Source organism: Cydia splendana, chromosome 6 (assembly GCF_910591565.1).
Source record: "Cydia splendana chromosome 6, ilCydSple1.2, whole genome shotgun sequence".
Classification (NCBI taxonomy): domain Eukaryota; kingdom Metazoa; phylum Arthropoda; class Insecta; order Lepidoptera; family Tortricidae; genus Cydia; species Cydia splendana.
This window is the reverse complement of record NC_085965.1, coordinates 18,756,212-18,780,214: the sequence shown is the minus strand read 5'-3', so window position 1 is coordinate 18,780,214 and position 24,003 is coordinate 18,756,212. Positions and strand designations below refer to the sequence as shown.

Here is a 24,003-nt window from a genome sequence, read left to right as displayed (position 1 = left end):
GAAAAGGTACCTTATGAGGGTTTCTAGTTTCGGAGATATGAAATGTTTTGTAAAGAGGTGAAAAAATGCTCAATTTTTTTTTATTGTGTGATCTGAAACCTTAATACGTAACGTTTGTTTACCTGTTTTTATTTTTGTTATAAGTTAGTTATAAGCCTAGTAATGTCGTCTCAGAGTTTAGTAGAAAAGGTACCTTATGGAAAAAATTTTTAAAATTCCCAAAAAAACTAGTCAATACGGGAAAAGAAGTTTGGTAGAGAACTGTATTAGCATTCTGCCAAACTAATTTGATAATTTCAGTTCTGGTTGGGGCGCCTCGCAAATATTATAACCGTACATAGACCGACATCACAAATCCAAGTAGCCTGCTATTATACCAAAGTTACTCTCGTCAAGTCTTTCTTAACTAGAATAATCTTCATTTGGTTTGGTCGCATGCAGTAAATCAGCCATTGGTTTGCTGAAAAATGCCAATACCCGACGCATTACCTTATGGAATATCTGAGGTCATTGAACCTCAATGCCGCTTATCTTCAATAGCAACCGAAATATATTATTTATAAGAAATAGACGATTTATACCATCTTAACCCCAAAATATTATTAGTTTATCCTAACTGTTCCATCATCATCATGCCTCATCATGTAACTTAATCACAAGGTACCTTTTCATTACATACAAATTATTGGTCTTTTTTAAGATTATTATGACGAAGAACTAATTAAATTTGGGGCAGTTTAATGTAAATTAATATTTTCTATTCATAAAAGATAAACTGTAATATGATTGATATTTTGTAGTGATGTATTATTAGATTTATTTCCATAAGGTACCTTTTCGTAAATGTATGGAGCAAATACTGTTATTGTTATGTAAGTTTAAAGTGGCATAAGGGGTTAAATATAGTATTTAGTTGGGGTTTTAGGATTTATTTCATTTGAATGACAGAATTTCTTTCATATGTGCTCAGAAAAATTGATTGTGTGTCACATTAAAAGTAAAAATATTCAATTTTGTGATTTTATATGAAAAAGTCAGAAAATACATTTTCACCTCTAAATCGGTATTGTTTTTTGCTTAAACTGTCTGTCAGTGTCGTTTTCTAATAGATAGAATTTAAATCTTGAGAGCTCATTGCAATCAATCGTGAAAATGAAATAAAACTTTATTTTCAAGAGATTGGCTAGTATACACATAAATCAGTCGATATCAAAAGTTTCTATTTGCATTACAGAACAAGTCGCAATATTTTTTTAATCTCACATATATAAGGTATTATTATTTGTAGTCAACTATGTAACTTACTTCAGGAACATAGTTTTTTAGGCGGCTAAACTTAAAACTTCTCTATCGTAAAGTTGCTAATTTCACAACATTATTTTCAAAAAATCATATCTCTGTAACTACGCAACCTAGAAGGTTGATCTTTTGTGTTATCGATAGCTTATTTATTGTAGATTACTGGGGTATGCATAACTTCATACCCGCCATAAGGTACCTTTGACCGTGGGACGTCACATATTTTAAAGTTACAATTAGGTCAGTGTGCCACTTCACTTCAGGCCGGGTTAACTTGGAGTTATTGTTTCCATTAAAATATTATTTTATGACGTTCATCAACAATGTTAATCAATTAGAGTGGAACCACTTAAATGGTCGTTTTTTTTATTGTTATGTCGCAGCTTTTTTGTTTTATTGTGATTCAAGTAATTTTGGGTAAGTATAACTTTAATGTTTGTACAGGATAATGTTATCAACACGCGTGGTGATCAATTTTGATGATCAAGTTCATATTAGAATTCACAATTTGTACAGCACATAAAGTGTGATTTCGACTTTTAAAAATACCAATACGTTGATCATATAAATTTGTATTATTTTAACTAAGTCTATACCTTAGAACCTACCTGAATAAATACATGTAAAACAAGCGTAACATCTTGTTTTCTTGGATGTTTTATAAAGTTAATATTAGCAAACAAAAAAGAGCAGTTGCAAAAAATTCCGAACAATCTTGCTGATTCAGACAGTACATAAGCACACCCTCGCATTACGGGACAATAAACAGCATCATCACCTTTTCGCGAACAGCTTTACGTTGTTCAACACGATAAAGAACCTATTAAAATTCGTTTCAAGGAATTATGCAAATTAGATTGTAAGCGCCCGCTAACAAGATAGGACGCTCGCAAAGATTGTTGCTAAACTCAATTGCGCACGCCTGTTGCTCTGCCCTTTGTGATCCGAAATTCAATGACGGAGCGAAAACAGCGGCCTTTTTTGACGTGAAAGTTTGGTAGGAATTTTTGAAATCACGAATCTGACTTCGCACAAATAATGATGGCTATTTCGCAGTTATTCTGTCGTGTTCCAGCATGTACATACAGCAACGCTCCTAACTATGCCTTTTGTAATAAGGTCCACCGATGTACAGCTAACAGTGTGGGCGATGATATACCGTCACTATTATAGCGCTTTATATACTTAATACATCCTTCCATCCATCCTTTATTCGCTGTCAGTCGCGTATTTGCATCGATTCAGTAGCGATGCAATAGGACTTTTACTAAATGCTTTGTTGATTCTTCGACTTTACTTAAGAGGAAAGGGGACGACTGCTTCTTCATACAAACCATTTTCCTCTCTGGATATTGACATCATGGAAAATATTTTTTTTATGAAATTAGATGTTTCTTAACCATAGGTATGCCCCTTCGTTTGATTTTTTACGACTATATTATAATAAAATCTTGAAAATAAAAAATATTAAATTAGATATCACAATAAATCCAATAACTTACTCGGTCAGTTGCACGTGTTGCTCTCTGATTTATATTTCCGATCGGATAGTTTTCTCAAGTATTAATAAATAATCTGCTCAGCTTTCGAGACTCCTGGAACAGATCACGTAGAAATAAAACGCACATGTTGTCTTTAGATTTATTTTTCAACCTAACATTTTCGTAACTTGACAGATCACCAGCTAATTGTAACAGGTGTACTCTAATGAACATTGTTCATACCTCTTAAAAATATCATACAGTCAGTACCGAAAAACAATACCTAATCTTTATCACGAATTTTACTTTTTATCACGAAATGCTATTCTTAATTTTACTAAATTCCCTTCAATCAATTCAACCACGTGACGCCGGAATAAGTAATTCAGAATCGCTTAACAATTTACCATTAATTTTAGGAGATTACTTTGTGGAAAACTCCGATGGATAGAATTTCAACCCATTTGTATAAGTAGACATGGAAGACGTTTTGTCTAAAGTAAAAGCGTAAAGAGAAAAAGGTATAAATCAAAAATACATTAAAAATGCAGCGGCACAGTCGCAGTACGCGAGCAACAAGTGAAATATTTAATGTGGACGTTGGCTTGTCTTTCCTTGAATACAAACTAGCTGTTTTCAATGTGCAGAGGATTTTGTAAACTCAATGTATTTTGTATAAATGCGAGCAAAAATGGTTTGAGTGGTAAAGCAAACTTGCGCAGAGAGCGAAATGTCACGTACGACGTACGACAGACGCTGGCATTCGCTGTTGCATGATTTTACTACGAGTACAGCTTGTAATATTACGTTAAAAGTAACAATCAATACAAATAACAGTAAGGAAAGGAGTACCCACAAGAGCGCGTAGCTTCACCATTTAAACTTTTAACAATGATGCCATAGGTACATTCTGTTTCATTAATTAATCTGATATAATATTTATGAACTTTTCTAACACTTAGATATTTTATTGATCCGAAGCTACTTTTAACAATTTGTGAATGTTCGCAATAAAATGTTGATTGTTTTCTAAATTGAAATCTCGAATTTGACAAATCTAAAGCAATCTAAGTGATTAACCCTTTTCGTTTTCAATTCCAAAGCTTAGCGAAGTGGATTCTCAATGTCATTAGAACAATACAAAAGCAAAATAATAACTTTTATTACGTCGTACTTAAGTAAAGAGTCAGTAATCCTTGGGAATTGATCCAATTATCTGTAGACTTTTGAATACTTGAGATTTATGCTTGAAAAACTACAAAGAAATACTTCAGAATAACAAAATACTAAAACTGCTAGAAGCTATCTCTCTGGAAATATATTATATATTTGAAGAATTTAACATTATATTACAATAAATAGCTTATAGTCCCCAAATCCTACAGTATACATATAAGTTCAGAGACCCAACAATCGACTTCACAAGCTAGTACATTAGAAATAGGAAAGGCACAGTTGAAGTATAAAATTTATTGCTCACCTCCCTAACTACGCTCTTAATTCGTTCGAGGTCAGGGACCGACTCTTGCGATTTTTAAACGGATTTAAGGACACTAGGGTAGATTCAATGAAAGAAAGAAACAAAGTCTTTGTGTGATTCTGTACCGATGTCGTGCATCAGATTGTTTTTGTGCAGACAATTAAAATTAAATATATATTTCTTAAATGTGTTTTTTATTATTTTTTAATTTCGTGTTAAATTTCATCTATCAGAACGACAGACTGCAGAGTGAAAGTATTTATACAATGATACCTACAACAACTCAGCACTCATACAAGTATTTGAACTTTATACCCAAGATGACATTAAATGCCTTTTAAAAATCTTCTCCGTATCCGAGTTAGAGTCTCACTGAAATGGTACTGAAAATTATTCCTAACAAGACTAACTAAAGTTACCTACTTAAGATATTTTGGCATTCTTTTTGCTTTGCTTTAAAAGAATAAACAAATTCAAGTAATTAGGTAGATCTCTCTGGTGCTTAGATAAATTGAATTTAAATTAATTCAGACATTCGGAGAAAACATGTCAGCGGTAGAATTACCGAGACCTCATCTAAAATGTATGTAAAGGGACGAAGCCGCAACCTCATTTTGTAAGAATGACTGATTAAACAGTAGCAATTCATTTATATTCAGTACGCCATGTTTAGTAAAAGTAATTACTTTTGGCACAGATAATTATAGGACTTAACATTCCAACGATAATTTTGTGTAGAACATATCGGCTACTATTTTACAATAATCTCTGTTCACCTTAAGTTCACTACGTTTTATTTACTCTACGCTAACTGTATGTGCGTATTGCCAGTTACACGTCTAAGTTACGTACACGACTGTAAGAAAATAGGATTCATTTTATATTCAGAAAATACTTTTTCATTCTTAGAGAGAGCTATAATCAATTCGCCAACTATTGGTTCTGTTTTAGATCTTTACTATATCAAACTCTAGCTATAACAATTTACTAGTATGAGAGACAGTCGTTGACTAGAAGATTTTTTTGAAGTACCAACTAAAAACATTTAAATAATATATATCCACAGGCGTTTTTCATTCAAGTCGTTGGATTACATTATTCTAATATTCAATGATTCGAAACCCATTCTTAAGTCATAAAATTTACATTTTAACAACATTTAATATTATATTTTTACATGTAATAAATAAAATAAATTTGCTACGCACATTAACAAAAATTAACTATAAATCATACTCTTCGTTGAGGTTCTTTGGAAACACTTTTAGGAGAACTTTTACGAATAACTAATACAATTCAACAGCAAGCACCGTTATTTGAAATTACTTAATTAACATTTGAAGTACCCATAGATCTCGTAGAAAAAATCTCACCACAACAAATTGACTAGACCTAACTCCTATCTACATATTTCTATTACACCTTAGCTTAAATTTATTGAAGTCTCTTTGCTAGTTGTTGAACCGGCCGCATAGGAAAAGTAAGAATTGGAGTTAAGAATACGAAGATCAAAGACGGGAAATGATCACACCAAATGTCATACACGTTATCACTCAATCGGTCGTACCGAAAACGTAACACCGCACTAAAGTCGAAACTATAAGCATGTTTTTAAAATCTGTGTCTATGTATCACTGTCGTGCAACCGAGTTCAAACATCAACAGTTCCAAACCGTTCGACAGAAGAAGACGGAGAGAGGGAGGAAGGTGGGAGGGAGGTTCACCCAAGCGCTGGGCGCCTAGATGTAGACCTCGTGGTGTTGGTGCGGCCGGCCCCGCCGGGACTAGGAGCCGCGCTCCGCAAGCTCGACACCCTCCTCGGGCTCCGGCCGGGCCGCGTCCATTTTCCGTCGCTCCGCTATTACTATCCTGATCTTCTCTTCTTCGCTGATAGGTTGTTCGACGCTCTCGGGCGCGAGCTGAGGTCGCGCCGAGCCCTGACTCGTGTCACTTACACTACCGGATTCGGAGGTTCTCCTCTTAGGACCGCTAGTCCTAACATTCTGTCGAGCTGTAGGCACAGCGAGCAGAACGGGCCGAAGAAGCCTCGCCTCCTCGCCGCGCAAGGAGTTGCGCTTGTCCACGCGTTGCCTACGATTTTGCGCAAAGGAGTCGCGTCGCGGTGGGCTGCCAGGGTCGAGCTCGTCCGCATCGTCTGCGTCGATGAACCGCGCGTCCTCTTCGTAGAGAGCCGCGGGCGGTTCGGTGGTGGAATCCTGTCGGCGACGTCCAAACGCATGAGGTGAGAGGGAAGCTCGTCTCGGCGGTAGCGACGTCGGGAGCAAAGCGTGGTGCGAGTGAAGCGTGCGCCGGCGACGGGCGAGGCGTGCGGGGGACGGTGTCGGTGGGTGCTTCGGCTCGCTGTAGGTGAAGTTGGCCGGGAGGGAGGGTACCTTGGTGAGCGGACGCGGCGCCGCCACCTGCTCAAGTGCGCGGCACAGCGCGCGGTCCTCCTCGTCGTCGATCTCGCGCTCCAACTCGCGCTCTAGCTCTACGTCCATGTCATTTTCGTCTTCCATTTGTTTGTGGGATTCTTCTAAATGTTTCATTAGGACCTACAATAAAGAAATATTCTTAAGCAAGATATTCGATAGATATGTACGTATAATTTTAAGTGAATGCCTTCAAAGAGATTACAATTTCGAAAAATAGTTCACATATTTTACTGGTAATAATAAAAATGTCTTAATTTTTTTGTTATTAGGTAGGTATAAATGTCTTTTCCTTCCGGAAACACGTGCCCGAATTGGGAAAATGTTGTCAATAATTTCTGTCGACGTAATTGAATAGACTTTCTCGACAGTTCGAACCGCCATTAATTAAGTCTATTATAATAAAAGCAGCGGGTTATGGCGATGACAGTATAATTAGATACGGGTACAGAAGTTGTGTAAAGTTTCGAATCGCATCCATGTTATCTGGGAAAAGTTGCCGGTAACGCGGGGTCGACACGTGCTCATTAATATTCCGAATTGAAATAGGTATATCTACAGTTAAAGTAATTTGAACAGTGGGTCCTTTTCATGTGGCAAAGTTCTGTTATGTCAAGCAAAGGGTCGGAGTGGTCACAACTCGCACGGAGCAAAAATTTGCATGAAGGCTGGAACTATGTAGTTTACAATTGCTTGTTATTAACACGAGTCAACTCAGTTATTCGAAATTTAAATTGTGTTATGGGCGTTATGGCTGAAATAAAGTTATTGTCTGGCTAATTTACGTACAATTTAGATACTTAAAATACTAGTTTTACTATTAAGACGAGCGCCTTCGAGCGCTAAATGGAGCGCTTTATGTAAATATGCTCAAGAGCGAAGCATGTGCAGTAGGTATGTGTGTCCCAGTGAGGCGAGATCGGTCCTGAGAAAATGTTCGTTGTTGAAAACAAACACCACAAAGAAGATGGGCGCTATGATGGTAGAGACGCAGGATTAGCTTGGATCATTGACATAGCTTGGTTGGTGATATATAATACTTACAGCGACCACAACGTAGGCCAACCCGGACTACGCCACGAGCACGAACACCATAAAGAAGATGGGCGCTATATATATTGACCTAGCTTGGTTGGTGATATATAATACTTAGTGAGCACAACGTTAACCAACATGGACTGGAGCTATTAGAACGAACACCATAAAAAAGATGGGCGCAATAATGGTGGAGACGCAGCAATTGCGCACACAGTCCACGCTGCTGATTGGATTGGCTTGGATCGTTGACATACCTTGGTTGGTAATATAGATAGGGTTTTATGAATTACTTTTAGTTATCGCCGGTGGCAAGTTGGCAACCCAGGAGAGCGACATGCCACGGTTGGTAATGGTACTTACAGCGACCACAACGTTGACCAGCACGAACTGGGCCATTAGAACGAACACCACAAAGAAGATGGGCGCAATAATGGTGGAGACGCAGCAGTTGCGCACGCAGTCCACGCTGCTGTCGCAGTCTTCGCGTAGCGTGTCCTTCATGATGCCGTTCCAGTTGTCGCCGGTGGCAACCCTGAAGAGTGTGAGGAACGCCATGCCGAAGTTGGCAAAGTGGGCGTGCTCACCAAGACCTGGGAAGTTGAGTGAGATTAACCTTTCTGGGCTCGTTGGCTTTTGAGCGGTATTAAAAAAAGCATTATAAAGTTGAATAATCAAAGTCAGCAAGGGAAATGCCGAAAAGATATTAAAAAAACGTAAAATTGGTTTGAATATTTCAAAATTTTAGACCAGTACTTGTTCCAATAATTATTGATTGGTTCTTATTCTTTGTAATTACTAATTGGGCGATCTCGTCATCTATGTATTAAAAGGATTGGTTGAGTATACAGAGACAGATACGTTTAAGAAAGAAAAAATTGTTTTTAACTAGGATATTATAGGCAAATGAAAAAATTAAGTAATCACTATTTACCTTGACAAGGAATCTCATCAGAACACTCCAGCCGTCCAAACAACTCAACGCCTAAAGCAGCAAAAATAAAGAACAATAAGAAAAATAACAGCCCTAAGTTCCCTACTTGCGGCAACGCCTGCATCACCGTGTCTAACAAAGCCCGGATTCCTTTCGCCATCTTAAGCAGCTTCAACACCCTTGCTATCCTCAAAACCCTCATCACTCTCATTATTGTAGGGTTGATTGGTATTATATTTGTTTCTAATTCTTCTAATACTATACCAACTATAGACAAAATAACAATTATTACGTCCAACTGATTCCATTTATCTTTTAAGTATATCTTGAACCCTAAAGCTACTAGTTTCATGATTGCTTCTAGAATAAAGACTGCTGTAAAGAAGTAGTTGAATATTTTCAAGGCGTATTGGAGTACTGGAGGCATTCTGTAGTACTCTATGGCCATGGTCACTACGTTTAAACCGATCACTCCGGCAATGGCCAGGTCGAAATATTTTGAGGTGACTACGTTGTGGATGAATAGTCTTGTTTGATTGTAATCCGCATAGTAAGGTCTCTGATGCATTTCTGAAAGAAGAGAAACAAAACTCTCTCAAAAACCAGGCTTCTCTCATAAACAGTTATGGAGTTAGGGTAGGTTGCACCAAACCGTCTGTCACCGTTAAAACGTTTTTCAGAAGCGGAAGTTTCATAGATCTCTGCATGACGTTGATCAGTTTATTAACTGTGGTTGATGCAACCGGCCCTAAGGTAGATAAACCCCAACTTTATCATAGATAGTAATTAAACTTACTTCGCCTCTTCTTTTCCATTTGCAGCTGCCTCTTGGCCGCTCTCCTCACTCGCTCCTCTTTCTCCTGCTCCTCGCGGCAGCGGTGGAAGTTCTCCACCACCACTCCCACGAACATGTTCAGCACGAAGAACCCCACAAGCAGTATGAACGCGATGAAGTACAGGAGACGCCATTCAGAGTAGTTCACTATTGGCTGTTGGTAAGGGATTAACTAGTATGTTTATACATTTTTTAAATTATGTTTTACAATAAAATGTTTTCGTAAACGATGGAATGTCATTTAAATTCTTGAAAAGGCCAATCCGGTAAAAAAATCCGAGAGTCGCTTTTAGTTTGAACTCGAGAAAAACTATGTGCAGTCTAAACTTTTCCAATAACGGTCGTCAGTGTTACTGGTACAAATTCAACAAGTGTGCTCGATTTGTTCGCTTTCAGAATAAACCATGTGGAGGTGAGCCGACTCCGTGGTAACATTTATTCTACGAGAAATTCTACGATAACAGTTGGATAAACTTGATATGAGCTTTAGGCTAATGTTACGAGGCATTTCTATGAATAAGTGTATGATGTTATATTAAAGCCGAGATTTGGTATAATGGTATAATTTCTAAGTAATACTTAATTAGATACCTGTGTTATATATAAAGCGATCTTTATTAGTATAGTATATATTACCCTACATTAGATTGAGAAAGGAGACCTAGGCTCTCCGAATCATGTCGCGCGAGTGACTAAAAACAAGTGAGTCTAAACCGTAAAATTATTCAAAGTATACATTATGTTTTAAATGAATACTTTGAACTAGAATAAGTATCAAGAATTTCAAACAACAAAATCTGAAAACCATTAGAAATCGTCTAAGTACAAAAATTAGGAACCAGTCCCCATTACAATAGCAAAAATCGACTTCTAAATTATCTAAGTAAGTACCTGTTGATCCACACCGACGGCATCGAGCCCCGTATACATAATGTTGACCCATCCGTCCCGGGAGCTCAGAACGAAAAGGGACATCAAAGCCTTGCCGAGGTCGTCGAAATTGTACTTTCTGTTCACCCACACGTTGCCTTCGATGGCTAAACAGTCGGATTTGTTCTTTACGTTCTTTATGTTCGCCCCTTCGCAGTAAAAAAATGCCCCTTTGAACAACTGTAACAAATAACGGTAACGGTTAAGGTTATTCCGTTGGCTATATGGGTAATCATTTCTCCAAATAACATGTCTTCAAACTGGTTGTTAAGAAATGACTTAATTTACCGAGGTTATTTTTCAAAACGTTACTCTAAAGTCTCCGGTGAATGTGTAAAATACGTTTGAGGAGAGGGAATAGAAGATAACAAATACAAACCCACAACACAAGGGTAACAAGCTTGACTTATCGATTCTAAAACAACTGAAATTTTGTTACAATTTTGTTGAAATTGAAGCAATTTTGTCGTCAAACCCACACTATAACCGTCCTCTGCTTGTTAATAACTTAAAGCGGTCTCAAGGCTCCCTATACAGGTGATATTGTGCGGTGGGATCCGGTTTTGCTACGGATAAATTCGGGAAATGCAGCGCACATCCGCCCCAGTCCCAAATAGAGCGTTTGCATACCTAGGTTCTTTCGTGAATGTTGAAAATATTCGGAGTGCATACGAGTACCGGGTACTCTACTTGGAATTTGTTCGTTTGGATTAATACAACTTGAAGTCCATCCATATTAACCTAGTGACGCTTTGTGTACAGTCGACGTCAAAGATATCTTTACATTTTTCGCCTTATTGCAAAGGAGTAAGGTGCAAAAGTGTCAACATATCTCTGACGTCGACTGCAACTGCAACACTTACGAATACAAAATTTTATTTTGAACCTTCATTGAAGGTTTCAAGTCCAGAACATAACAATTCCTTCTTGAACTTAGGAGGCTATTGTAGATTTATGAAATAAAAAAAGGTAATGTACAAAAACGTGACACATTGATAAAAATTAGCAGTAAAGTTATCGTAACAAGACTTGATACTTTTTTATATTTACCTGTACTCCCAATATGCCGAAAATAATAAAAAAAGTGCAGCAGATGAGCACAATGTTTCCGATGGGCCTGAGCGAGGACAGCAATGTTTGCACGACAAGCTTGAGGCCGGGCGCTCGGTTGATCACTCGCAGCGGCCGCAGGGATCTTAGTAGTCTGAATACCTGGAAATTGGACACCAATGTGACGAGGAACCGGATTCAGATTTATAATTTGTTATGGTTTTGAACTAGTTTGATACGAGCTCGACGACCGTTTTGGCGGTTGGTGCGCATCTCACGTACGACTTTCACTTCATTTCGCATGCACCAATCAGTGTGAGCGATCTTGAAGGTCGTATCAAAACCAGTTCAAAACCATCACGCCAATACGAGTGGACACTATATCAGAATGAAAATTATCTGTTATCATTCAGTTATCGTGCATTTCACTCGTACTTATCCGTAATACATGTAATATCTGGGAGACCGAACTTTGCTCGGAAAACATATAAAAACCCATAAATGCGCGTTTTCCCAGAGATAAGACGTAGTTAGATCGCTTTATCGCCCCCAAAAACCCCCATATAGCAAATTTAATCGAAATCGTTAGAGCCGTTTCCGAGATCCCCGAAATATAGGTAGGTATATTAACAAGAATTGCTCGTTTAAAGGTATTAGATTGGCGCGGGGCTGACTCGCAATAACTAAAGATCATGATTCAAATATCATTCTGACTTCAGTGTAGGTACGTTGGAATTGGACAGCATTACAAATTGTTTTTTTTGGGCCAACATTGAGTAAAAAAAATGATTGCAATTAAAACAGCTGGCCATAATAGTCAAAATACGTGTAGGTATATTACATTCAAGTCACTTCTTAGATGTAAACAATGACCCACTTTCAGAGTAAATGGAAATTTATTTGTACCATAATAAATTGTTCTTTCTAGAAAACGGCACATTCCACTCGTAAGAAATTTGCAAAGCAAAAAGGATTAGCTGCTATGAATGCTGTAGAACTAACTTCTCGGGATTGCACTTAAACTTTAACGAATGCTAAGAATGTTTGCATAAAGCTAGAGCTCGGTTAATTACTGTAAAGGAATCATATTTGCATATTATGAGACTGAGTGTTTTGACTTCTTACGTTTGGAATGATGTTGTCATATAATTGTGAGCTTAATATCTGACCAAAAAACGATTATTTCGCTATTTTTTGGGTTCTTTTACATTATTTTATTAATATTAATTTCGTTTTCATTTCCTTTGGTAAAAAAATTGATATGTTTTCGGGAAGAATACTTAGTATTTTAAAGATTTGTTTTTTTTTTTAATGCGTTTTCTGCGGTATTTTCTCGGAGCTGTGGTGTAGGGTTGGAATTATAACCGGTGGTAGTTTTTGACATTCATATAGGTGTATTGATTGTAATATGCCTTAAGTTGAAGATTAAAGACTATTAGTTTCAGTACGATCCAAACAAAGGCTTATCATTAAGGATTTTAGGAACTATCTCTCGATTGGACTCCCAATTTCGGCAACGAAGTGAAGAAAATTGAGACATTGGACTACTCTGACGGCTTGATTTTAACTTCCGATCCATGTCGTAACTTTTGAAAATTTTTGACGTATCTTAAAAGTTCGAATCAGGCCGTAAATCTACAACTTAAACTTACAAGCTAACAGGGTGGAAGTCGAGTGAAAAATTCGATAATTCTAGCTCGCAATCACTCGCAACTCCAGAAACCACGAAGAGATTTATTTGTGAAAATGATTGCTAACGGGTTCGAAGTCACCGTTTAAATAAATTACGAGCTTAAAAGGTTTTTAACATGCTGTGGTGGTTTCTTGGAAATTACTGGCAAATAGGTTTTATTTTGTCAAAGAAATACGTTATGGAGAACATTTTATTAAGCGCATTTAGATTCAAAGTTTGCAGGTTCAGTGTATAAAGGATGTCTAATATACCAAGAATTTATTTAAGTAAGTACTCTTAGATTTAAGGGAAATTTATGTTAATGAACGATATTTTGATGATCAATCTCTCCGATAGCTGTGCTCTCATCTCTCTTTGGAAGGACTACCTACTTTTAATCTCAGTCTGGTGTTCAATACGATTAAAAAGCAGAGCTTTCGTCGAGATTCCGGGATGGTATTTGTATATGATTATTTTATACCGATAGCAGTTTCTTACTTATTTGTATGTCTTTCCCATCACGGAACAATGGTGTTCCGGACCTTTGGGAGGCGTGCGCGGAGCCGAAGCCAACACGTAGAGGCCCTTTTGACACTTTAATGAAATGTAAGGGGTACACCGAGCGGAGGCTGCCCTTGCCCGTGTCATGGGACGCACGCAGAGGCAGCACCCGCCAGGGTGTAAGGACTATTGAGAGTTGATGGAATCTAAAATGAACTAGGTTATTGGGTGAAAGCGATGGACTAAGAATTGAGCTATGGGGTAAAAAACCGGACGCCTGCCTAATAAAACGGTATGCAATTTTATATCCGGCAGACGGTGACTCGCCCTCACAAGATGGGCCCCCACAAAAAGCGACATCTAGGATGGCTCAAGGGCAACACCGGTGTGAGCGGCTCAGGGGTGTCGAGAGGTGTGCGCCGCTTTCTACCCAGTGGCTGTTAACAGCCACTGTGCCAACTCGCGTCTTATGCATATTTCACTTCCACCCCTGGAGCTTATAGCTCTAACGACTCCACTCTGGCCGGCCGGCTAAGGCAAGCCAGAGGCAGAGAATCCTGTCCCACCCACCCTCCTTGCGGGTAACAGACCTCTCCAGGAGCACTCGGGTACGTGAGGTCGCTAATCCCCAACAGCTCGCCACAAGCTGCCCTGCGTTGACTGATTGCACTGGTAAAACCAGCGGGCGATGGGGTCGTCACATCCCTACGCCTTATTATCCTTACTTATTATTATTATTGGGAGCCTATAATTCTTACTTAAAAATGTATTTTCATTTGAATAATATTTAACTAAATCAGACCAGCTTTGCGTTTTCGCGCGCGACTCCATACTTCTAGAGCAAGTCATGCTAGCCGGTCTGAACTTAATATGCCTGCCTTTTTATAACTTATACATATTATGCATACGAGTAGTTGTAGCTAAGTAAGAAAGTGCCTGAAAATTAATTGACATATATTATAATTACCCTTAATATGCCGAAGATTCTCGGGCTGGACTCTGAAACGAGTGACATGAGCAGATCGATGATGGAGATGATGACCAGCGAGCCGTCCATGATGTTCCAGCCGGACGTGAAGTACGCGTCCGGCCCGTAGAACATGCCTGACGCCACCACCTGTCAAATACTAATGTATAACTTCTAGTACTTGAAATATACATGACAATGCATACGGATCCCAAATAACGTGTCGCGTTCGTCTCTCGCGTAGATCTCAATTATGACTTGTGACTTGTGACACAACATTTACACAAGACTGGCGTAGCGAGATTGGAATAGATGAAATGGAGTCTAAATGTGTAGACACTTTTGACTGCCGTTCAGGAAACATTAAGTATGCTTAAGCATACGTTTTTTCTTCTTGATTCAACGTCAATAAAACCCATATTTAATAAGTTATAATAGCGTACGAGTGAATGACATTCACTTCGCATGAAAGCGGGATCTGTTTAACACCCATGGGCAATTCATCAATCCCAAGCAGAGCATGGCCACTTAGGTACTAAAGGCAGGATTCAACAACAAAACGTGTAGCTTTGAAAATAGTGAGCCTTTTTTTTTATTAGCCTACTTTGGTGTCCCACTGCTGGGCAAAGGCCTCCCCTCGTTTTCTCCACTCGACCCTGTCATTGGCATTTTCCCACCATTTGGGGTAGAATGCGTCCGAGTTGTTCCGCCATCTCCTTTTCGGTCTTTCGGTCAGCCTATAGTTGGAAAAGACAAGGCATATAGAGATGCAAAATTTCTCACCTTGATGAACATTTCCACGGCGAACACCACAGTAAACACATAGTTAGCACTAGCCAGGAACGCCCGTTCCTTGGAGTCGGGAGGGATGTTCGGCCGCTCCATGGCCAGCGTGATGCAGTTGAGTGCTATGAAGAGCAGCACGATGTTGTCGAACCACCCGCGGGTCACCATCCACGTGCACAGCTGCCGTATCCTACGAACAAGAATTTATAAATCACTACACCTTATAAAACAAAGTCCCCCGTGTGTTTGACAGAGTGTTTGTTCGCGATAAACTCAAAAATTACTGAATGGATTTACATACGGTTTTCACCTATCAATAGAGTGATTCTTGAGGAAGGTTTAGGTATATAATTTTTTAACCTGTGCGTAGCCGGGGCGGGTCGCTGGTGTTAAAAAAGTCTTTGCTTAAGGGTCAGTTGCACCAACCACATTAGACGGACTGATAATCGTCACTCAGTAGAGTGCTCTATGATACTTCCCATACCTCTAAAAAAGTGAACGTTTTAACGGAGCGCTGAGCCAGACAGTTTGGTGCATCTGTGTTCGTTTTTTGTATGTCTATAATAATTGAATCTATAAACATCCTGGAGGGCAAGATTGAGGGGAAAAGACGCAGAGGAAGGCCCGGGCTCACATATCTCAGCCAAATAAAAGATAGAGTTTCTGTCGTGTCGTACGAGGGAGTTAAAAGGCTGGCGCAGCAATAAGAAGAGTGGCGATTACTCCACCGACAATACTGATGATGAGCTCTTAAATACTGATGATGATGATAATAATTGAATGAAATATCAACATATGTGTATAAAATAAGGAATAACTAGAGGTACTTAGTTATATTTTTTATAGGCATTAACCTGATTTAAATTTTCGCCGTTCCTAAGTTATTGTAATAACCAGAACTATTTTTTGTATATAAATAAATTAAGTCAGTTGACGGATGGTAACATTAATATAAGATATAATAGATAGGTAAACCAAATTTTGTAATAATATCTAGAGTCAAAACGCAATATCAAGAATTTTCAAGCGTTCTTGATTTCTAATAGCCCATTACATTACAATAAAGTCATAAATTTACCGAGTAAAGCTTGCAATTGGAATAAATTAATCTTCGGAGTTAGACAGAAGTAATTTTGAATTAAAATGTTGGGCGAATATATTGTAATGTTTTTATCCAATTAAAATTTGACTTCTGTATAGAGTACAATTGTATTACAATGCAATGCAATGCAAATTTTAGTTTTTACAGCTCTATATGGCAGGGATCGCAACCGGATTTTTAGCAGAAACTTCGAAATAACCATATTTTTAAAATTGAAAATATTAGTTATAAGTAGTTTATAAATAAAATAAGTTACTTGCTTATGTATAAGATTTCCTATAATTAACAACAAGACTGTTTAGTTATGGAGGAGCGGGGCATCCTGATACAGGTTCACTCACCTAAAAGGAAGTCCCAACCACTGATGGCAATTTGTATACGTTTAATAAGGAAATAAATAATTTTTCATTTTTTTCATTTTTCATTTTTTCGAATTATTTTAAAGTCGAAACTTAGGACTCAGTTGTGTATTTAGGTTATGACTTCGTATTATTAGATTGCCCAATTAGGAATGAAATAATTAACAAAAAACTAAAAAATACCGTTTACGTTCCCATACAAAAAATACCGGTATCCTATCCCTGCTATATCGTAACGAATCGAGTTTTGAATCGTATACATATAATAAATCGATTTCTTTTGTCGCATATTAAAACAGTAAATGCCCACGTAGGAAGCAGTGGCCACAAACGGTACTTCTACCCTAATTGCAGCCCGGCATTACTCAGAAGCTAGACACTGATTATTAGTCTATACAACTAACGTGCTGTAAGTAAATGTAACTTTTCTGTTTTCTCGGCCATTTATTATTAAGAAACCGTACCTGAACTAATTAGCTAGGCGTAGGCAAACTGCAGAATTGGTCTCTCTTACGGCGCTATTATTACGGAAACAAAGGAACGACCCGCCTACAAGGCCGCTCACAATGAGAACTCGCTTCTGCAACTTGTATTAAACTTAAGTGAATCTTGGCTGTATTCCAATGTGGATCTTTGCTTTAATTTTCCAATAGAATGATTTTACTATTGGGATTCCAACTGATTTTCTATTTTCTTTCGTTTGGTTCAAATGGGGTCTTTGTTTGACATAATTCTTGAAAGTCATAATGTAATTAATGATTGTCAGATTAGCATTAGTCATAATTCTGAAACCGTTAACTTTTCAGGATTTTCGTAGGGTTATCCTATAGATAGGTTAGGTTAGGTTTGTTTTATGGCAATCCTGAAAAGTTACGCGTTTCTGAGATAAACCAAATTATGACTAACGAAAATGTGGACAAACAATACATTGACTTAAAACTTTATGGGAAATAGGTTAATGAAGTGTTTCGTAGCATTCGTCTAATTTTTCAAGCTAGAATGGGCCCAAGAGGTACTTTGAATAAAACGTAATTAAAAAGTTTTAGAGAGAGTGTCTTGCTCGACTGATCGAAGTAAATTATACTTGAGTTTGTCACAGTTCAATGATGGTCCCTATTCTAAAATTTGCATAGGTACCTTTAATTTTAAGGTTATGAAAGATTTGGACAAATTGGTCTTTCCTAATAAATCTGGAGCCCTTTCGCTTGAAACTCTTATTTAGTTTGTAACTAGGTCGATCTATGATCTCAATTAATTAATTCATTTTAATTTTCGTTCAACCTTCACCTGAAAGTCAAAAAACTTATCTCGGTACAAATTATATTTACTGGGTTTAGCACAATATTTACTAGGTTTGAAACTAAACAGATTTGTGTATATAATTCGCTGATATTCATTTATTTTATCGAATAGTTAAGAATATTACGAGAAATGTTTATTAACGTCAGAGGCAGACATATTATTTTATCATTAGATGTTTAATTTTCCCCTGACTGCCCCACATCACATACAAAGCTACACATGAAAGCGATATCGACTTACTTGTTGCCTGGAGGGAATATATACAGAGACCAGTCTTCTTTTTCCTTGAGGCACCCCGTGGGCTCCATGAATCGGAAGAGGTCTTTGAACCGGTATCGTCGCCGGTCGAACCTCGACGTTATTATGCTGACGTTGTTGCTGATCGTTACCTGACAATGAAAGCTTATTAATAATGTTGTGAATGAAATCTTCTCAGTTAATAATTTCAATTAATAGCAGTCCTATTAACCTACAATATTACAGAGACCATCCTATAATAAAATTATTGTGCTTTATTTCGCATGAATGTCGACGTATCCGGACTAATCCCAATAAGGCCTAGTTTACCCTCTGGGTTGGAAGGTCAGATGGCAGTCGCTTTCGTAAAAACTAGTGCCTACGTCAAATCATGGGATTAGTTGACAAGCGAACCCCAGGCTCCCATGAGCCGTGGCAAAATGCCGGGATAACGCGAGGAAGAAGAAGAAGAAGAATGTCGACGTATTTTTGTGAGATACACAAATTTCAGTTGCTTATATGAAAAGGTTTCTATCATAACATAACTAATAATTATATGTACATACATATCTCGGTAATAGATATAAATTTAATTCATCATATAATTTTATTAGATTTAGATAGATAATCAACATACTTATACCTATCATTAACATACGGTCTCGCACACAAACGCACACACACACACACACACACACACGCGCGCGCGCGTAAACACACGAACAAACACCAAATACCCACACCCACACACACTCATACACATTATTAATATAGGTAATTTAACATAACACATAACATAGCATAGCCTATTGTTTTCCTAATGTTAAAACAAAACTTTCATGTTTTATACTAAAATTATTATTTCCCCTATTTCCCCTATAAGTACTCCAGATTATTACATTACATTGAATTGTTAACTTAACAACTGTTGTTATTTTAGTAACTTTAGTCTAATTTTATATTTTAAAGTATTACTTTCTGTATCTACATAATTAACGAGTATTGTATTGGTTTGTATACCCTTAACTTGCTGCTGGAAGAGCGGGGTCTCCTGTCACAAGTATTGATATACTTACTAGGAGGTCCCAACCCTTTCTCAATTTGTAACACAATGATTGTGACCAATAAACGATTTTTCATTTTTTTCATATCATATTAAACAACAAGTAATACCTCACTACTACACAGTTAAGAAAGTATTTATTTTCAACATCAATTAACAATGTAAGTTAAATACTTAGTAAAAAAAATGGGTATAAATGTTCAACGGACTTTCAAAGTTAAAATTTTTACATTTGACGAAAATAAATGGGGTGAATAAGTTTAGATGTACCTAAATATTCGCTACCTTATGCTAGATGAATTACCGTAAAAGCAACTTACAAAACCCACTAACCGCATGGCGGCTCTTACGCGTGACCAGAGTAACAAGTTGAAAAACAGAGTCGCTCAATTTTAACTACATCGTGCTTTAATTAAATCCAAAATACTCGTAACGTACGTGCTGATTTTACATCGCTTCGTTTTGAAAGAAAAGCTTTTCACTAAGCCTTCGATTTTTAGACAACGGATTTAGTGGCACCTTTTGAGGTATATTGCAGTTTACTTTACAATATTGGGGTGTACCTAAATAATGATAAAATGCGGGCTGAGAGCTAAGATTATAATAAATAAATAAATATTATGAGACAATGTTACACAAATCAACCTAGCCCCAACTCAAGGCTTGTGTTGTGGAAATTAGACGACGAGATATAGAAAACATCCATAACCTAGAAACAAATATCTGTGATGAACACACAATTAAATGCCAGGATTTGAACCTGGGACCTTTGCTTTGTGGGCGGGGTCACTACCGACTAGGCTAGGATGCCGATAATACTTATAATAGTTAATTCGAAAGGGGAATAGTATAATAATTATAGTCTCCGTTTCTAATAATAATACTACTGATCGCTGTGACTAAAATATAGAAATTTCAATACTAGGCCGACCTAGTACCTTTTGGTTTTCTGGACCCCTTTTATTTAATGGCCCTTGCTAAGTCAACCTTTCTTGAAGTGGCAAGATCGCCCATCCAATAAATCTGAACAGGGTTTTGTGTAACTTCATAATAGTTTGTGTGCTTAGGCCAAACTGTAAAAGGCTACTTTAACTAACTTTAGTCGACCAATTGCATTGTCTTCAAAATGTTTAATATTGATGAGATTTATTGAACGATTTTATTTTGTGCATTATTACAATGTTGCCTTTCAAGAAATATGAGCCATACGACGTTCCTTGAAAACCATAATGTGAAAAACCTATACATATATCTCTTGCAAGTTGCTCAAAGGAAGAGCTATTTGTTCTTCAATTTAGGCCTATTACAATGCAAATATATCAAAGACTATCACCGACTTGGTGGTAAAAGCGACAAATGTTAGATTTTGAGATACCTACGACAAGCGTAACACTTTTTTAAGACACATAAGTTCAATTACAATATTTTTTGAGTTTAAAAAAAAAGCGAGGGGTGGCCTTTGCCCAGCAGTGAGACACTTAACCAGGCTAACAAAAAAAAATTAAAAAAAAATAAAGGGTTTTAAGAAAAATCATTTATTTACTTTAACTGTGTAAGGTGAACTGTTGGGTAGAAGGGTTGCGAATAAAAGTTTAAGAATCGGTAACAGTTATTTGCTTAGCCACAAGTCGTATATGACAATCCAGCTACACGTGGCTCATAGGTGTTGATCACATCACAGTAACGGGTTTTCATTAACATTAACGTAATACGATGTTTACCTCTTCATTAATTTGCTTGACAAGCGGCAGCGATTGGTTCTTGGGTCGCGCTGGCACAGGCGTCTCGTGGCGCGGAGACTTCGGTGTTAGTTGCAGCTGCGGTGGCGTTGGTGGCAGGTTGCTCGACTTCACTTCCGACACTGTCGTTACTAGTGGAGAACAATTATTGAGTCAAATTGAACAGTTTCACAGCAAAAATAACTAATACTTTTTCCTACAGAATGGCCATGCCCCGCCCCGAGTGGAATTATCTGTCTTATGGAATTATTTCCGTATTATTGCGTGTCCTATGACAATATTACTAATTGGTTTATTAGCTACTTAGGTAATTGCCGCTCTCCCACAGCAACTACCTAGCAAGCTTATTCATACTTGATTCCAATGTGCTTTGTGCATTCTCGTGAGTTGTAAGATTACCTACCTACTGAGACCCGATTGCGTGAAGACGACTGAGCTAGTGCACGAGTAAATTGTCATAACCTGACACTGTACAAACCAAAATATAAAGTTCCAATTTAATATGATTTAGGTTTCATTGAAAAGGAGAAGACTATTAAAAGATCTTGTGGCATTAGGAGGACATAACTTTTTAAATCTCTCTATTGAGAATTTTACTTTACACGACGGGCGTATACAGTAGGTACGTGAAAGATTTAAGTCTCATTACTTTTGGTTCGTTTGAATAAATACATTGTTGTCATTCACCTCACGACGCTCTTGTGGAACAAGGATAATTATACATTATAATTAACACATCTCGTACGAATAAATTATAAATTCCAAGTCTACGCCTGAGGCATGTTTAATAAAGAGAATTTGGTTCAGTCTTTAATATCGATCTGCTGAAATACGTGAACGCCGTGAGAATGCCGGTAACTCGCCATTATGTTAAAAAGGGCAATTTATCAATCAAATTGTGGAGATGCCTTGTCGAGAGGCGAAGCACGTACCGTTTTTTTGTTACCTGTTAATATTGGTGAAATTATTTTTGTGGAGTTCTGATTTGGAATGTAATGTAATTACCTGTTAAGTAATCGTTGGTGAGGGAAAGCCGATGAGGAGGTGATTTAACGGTGTCGAGGCGCACAGTCGAGTCCGAAGAAAATCCAGCTTCCGGTGCTTTCCAAGATTCCTAGAAGTTTAGGTCTATTAGTTAAATATATTATTACTTTTACAGTGCTAAGATACACTTCATCATGCGGCTAAATAAAAGGATTACATTCCTCCCACATGAAATAAACTTATTTACTTGAAAATAGTAGATTGTTAATCAAGTTATGAAGGGCATACCACTACCACTACCACCACTAAACATATAAAAAAATACTTGGAAAGTAAAATGCTCTATGGTCGTATCACTTTTAACCCTCTTCATAGGTAAACAATGAGTCCATTTTAGAGCATGATAAATGAAAATATGTTTTTATATAAAATAAATACCGCATAAAAACCTGACTAACTTTAGCAACAGAATCCTGTTGTTATTACAAATAACGAATTAATATTCAATCCAAACACAACTTTATCATAATAATTTAATAATTTTCTGAAATAACCATTACCGTTCAGTACCTCTTTGCAAACGACATTACGAAAAGTTACGTGACGTCGTTGCACGGTAATAATAATTGATAACTGACGAATACAACATTTGATTGATTACGGGGTTATTAGCCTGGAAATGTGACTTTGCGGTTTCATTCTAATCAGCTATGGGGATCAGTCAAGTTAATGAACCTCATCTCGTAGGCTATGAGAGTAAAAATATTACATTAACAAGTCGCTCTTGTAATACAAGCATTGATGGTAATGTCAAGTGAGTTTGCTTAGCGGCAGCGTGGCGGTATAGACAAAGACCTAGGTCATGTTTGACCTAGTTAAATATGTACTCATATCCACATCAAATACAATGAGCTCTCGTATACTGTACATAGTTGGATCAATTAAGAAAATAAAGTTTTAAACATCGTTTTACGGAAATATTTTAACTCTAAGTGACAATAGGAAAATGCGAATCGAAGAAGTTCGTTCAATGATCTGGCATTCAAAATTTACAAATTTTAAAGTTCTTACGCTAGTTATACTTTAAAATTTACGCTACACTTTGATGTTGTTATTAGTGCATCCATTCCTTACAATATAAGTACGTAAGTACCTAGTGAAATTACTTAAATACCGTCAACCGGGGTGAATAGGGATAGCTGGGGTGAATAGGGACACTACTTAAAATGTGATTTACCTGACAATATCTTTAAAAATACCCACAACAATTGAAAATATTAGTAGATTTGGAGTGATACAATTTGTTTTTTTTTTTTTTTTTTTTTTATAATTTATTTATCATAAAGTACACAACACTTTTATAAAGTTGTGTGAGAAGTAATTAGGAAATTGTCGTGTAAATCAAATTTTAAGTTTCGTCCTATTCCCCCCAGCCATCTCTATTCAGCCCGGTTGACGGTAGTTTGGTTTACTTACATCAGGAAGCAGAGGTGCAGTGTGAGCAGACACTTTCCTGGCGGTCTGCGGTAACACCCTGGGAGCCGGCAGTTGAGACTTAGTTCTGTTGTTGGGCATCTCCGACTGCGTGTCATTCTTTATAATGGAGGAGGAGAGGAGTAGCTCATTCTTGCGGAGGCCGGACCCTACATTAATAGTGAGGGATTTAAATTTGTTAAGTGTCTTGCACGGGTTACACAAAACATTAACAAATTATACATTTAAACCTCCGTCAATAATCAGTCTATTGATAGGTGAAAACCGCATGAAAATCCGTCCAGCAGTGTTTGAGTTTATCGTGAACATACATACACACAA

The 24,003-nt window shown here is 37.4% G+C and overlaps 1 protein-coding gene and 1 long non-coding RNA gene across 6 annotated transcripts in view; one reads left to right on the top strand and one right to left on the bottom strand.

The window, feature by feature from the left end:
* The window catches only part of LOC134791796 (uncharacterized), a 28,057-nt gene extending 18,016 nt beyond the window's left edge, over positions 1-10,041 (top strand). The window contains exons 2-3 of the long non-coding RNA XR_010144322.1: positions 9,483-9,656; positions 9,893-10,041. This is a non-coding gene — a long non-coding RNA (uncharacterized LOC134791796). The remainder of the gene's footprint in view (positions 1-9,482; positions 9,657-9,892) is intronic.
* LOC134791635 (voltage-dependent T-type calcium channel subunit alpha-1G-like) overlaps positions 2,929-24,003 on the bottom strand; it is a 51,430-nt gene continuing 30,355 nt past the window's right edge. For 4 of the 5 annotated variants that reach the window (XM_063762683.1, XM_063762685.1, XM_063762686.1 and 1 more), the window contains 12 exons: positions 23,665-23,831; positions 22,210-22,318; positions 21,187-21,335; positions 18,406-18,554; positions 15,400-15,592; positions 14,617-14,766; positions 11,477-11,638; positions 10,388-10,606; positions 9,458-9,650; positions 8,662-9,231; positions 8,091-8,320; positions 2,929-6,815 (listed from right to left, as the gene is read on the bottom strand). In XM_063762683.1, coding sequence (XP_063618753.1) covers positions 6,045-6,815; positions 8,091-8,320; positions 8,662-9,231; positions 9,458-9,650; positions 10,388-10,606; positions 11,477-11,638; positions 14,617-14,766; positions 15,400-15,592; positions 18,406-18,554; positions 21,187-21,335; positions 22,210-22,318; positions 23,665-23,831 — 3,062 coding nt within the window. In that variant the 3' untranslated portion in view covers positions 2,929-6,044. The remainder of the gene's footprint in view (positions 6,816-8,090; positions 8,321-8,661; positions 9,232-9,457; positions 9,651-10,387; positions 10,607-11,476; positions 11,639-14,616; positions 14,767-15,399; positions 15,593-18,405; positions 18,555-21,186; positions 21,336-22,209; positions 22,319-23,664; positions 23,832-24,003) is intronic. The other variant, XM_063762688.1, reaches the window with a different exon arrangement.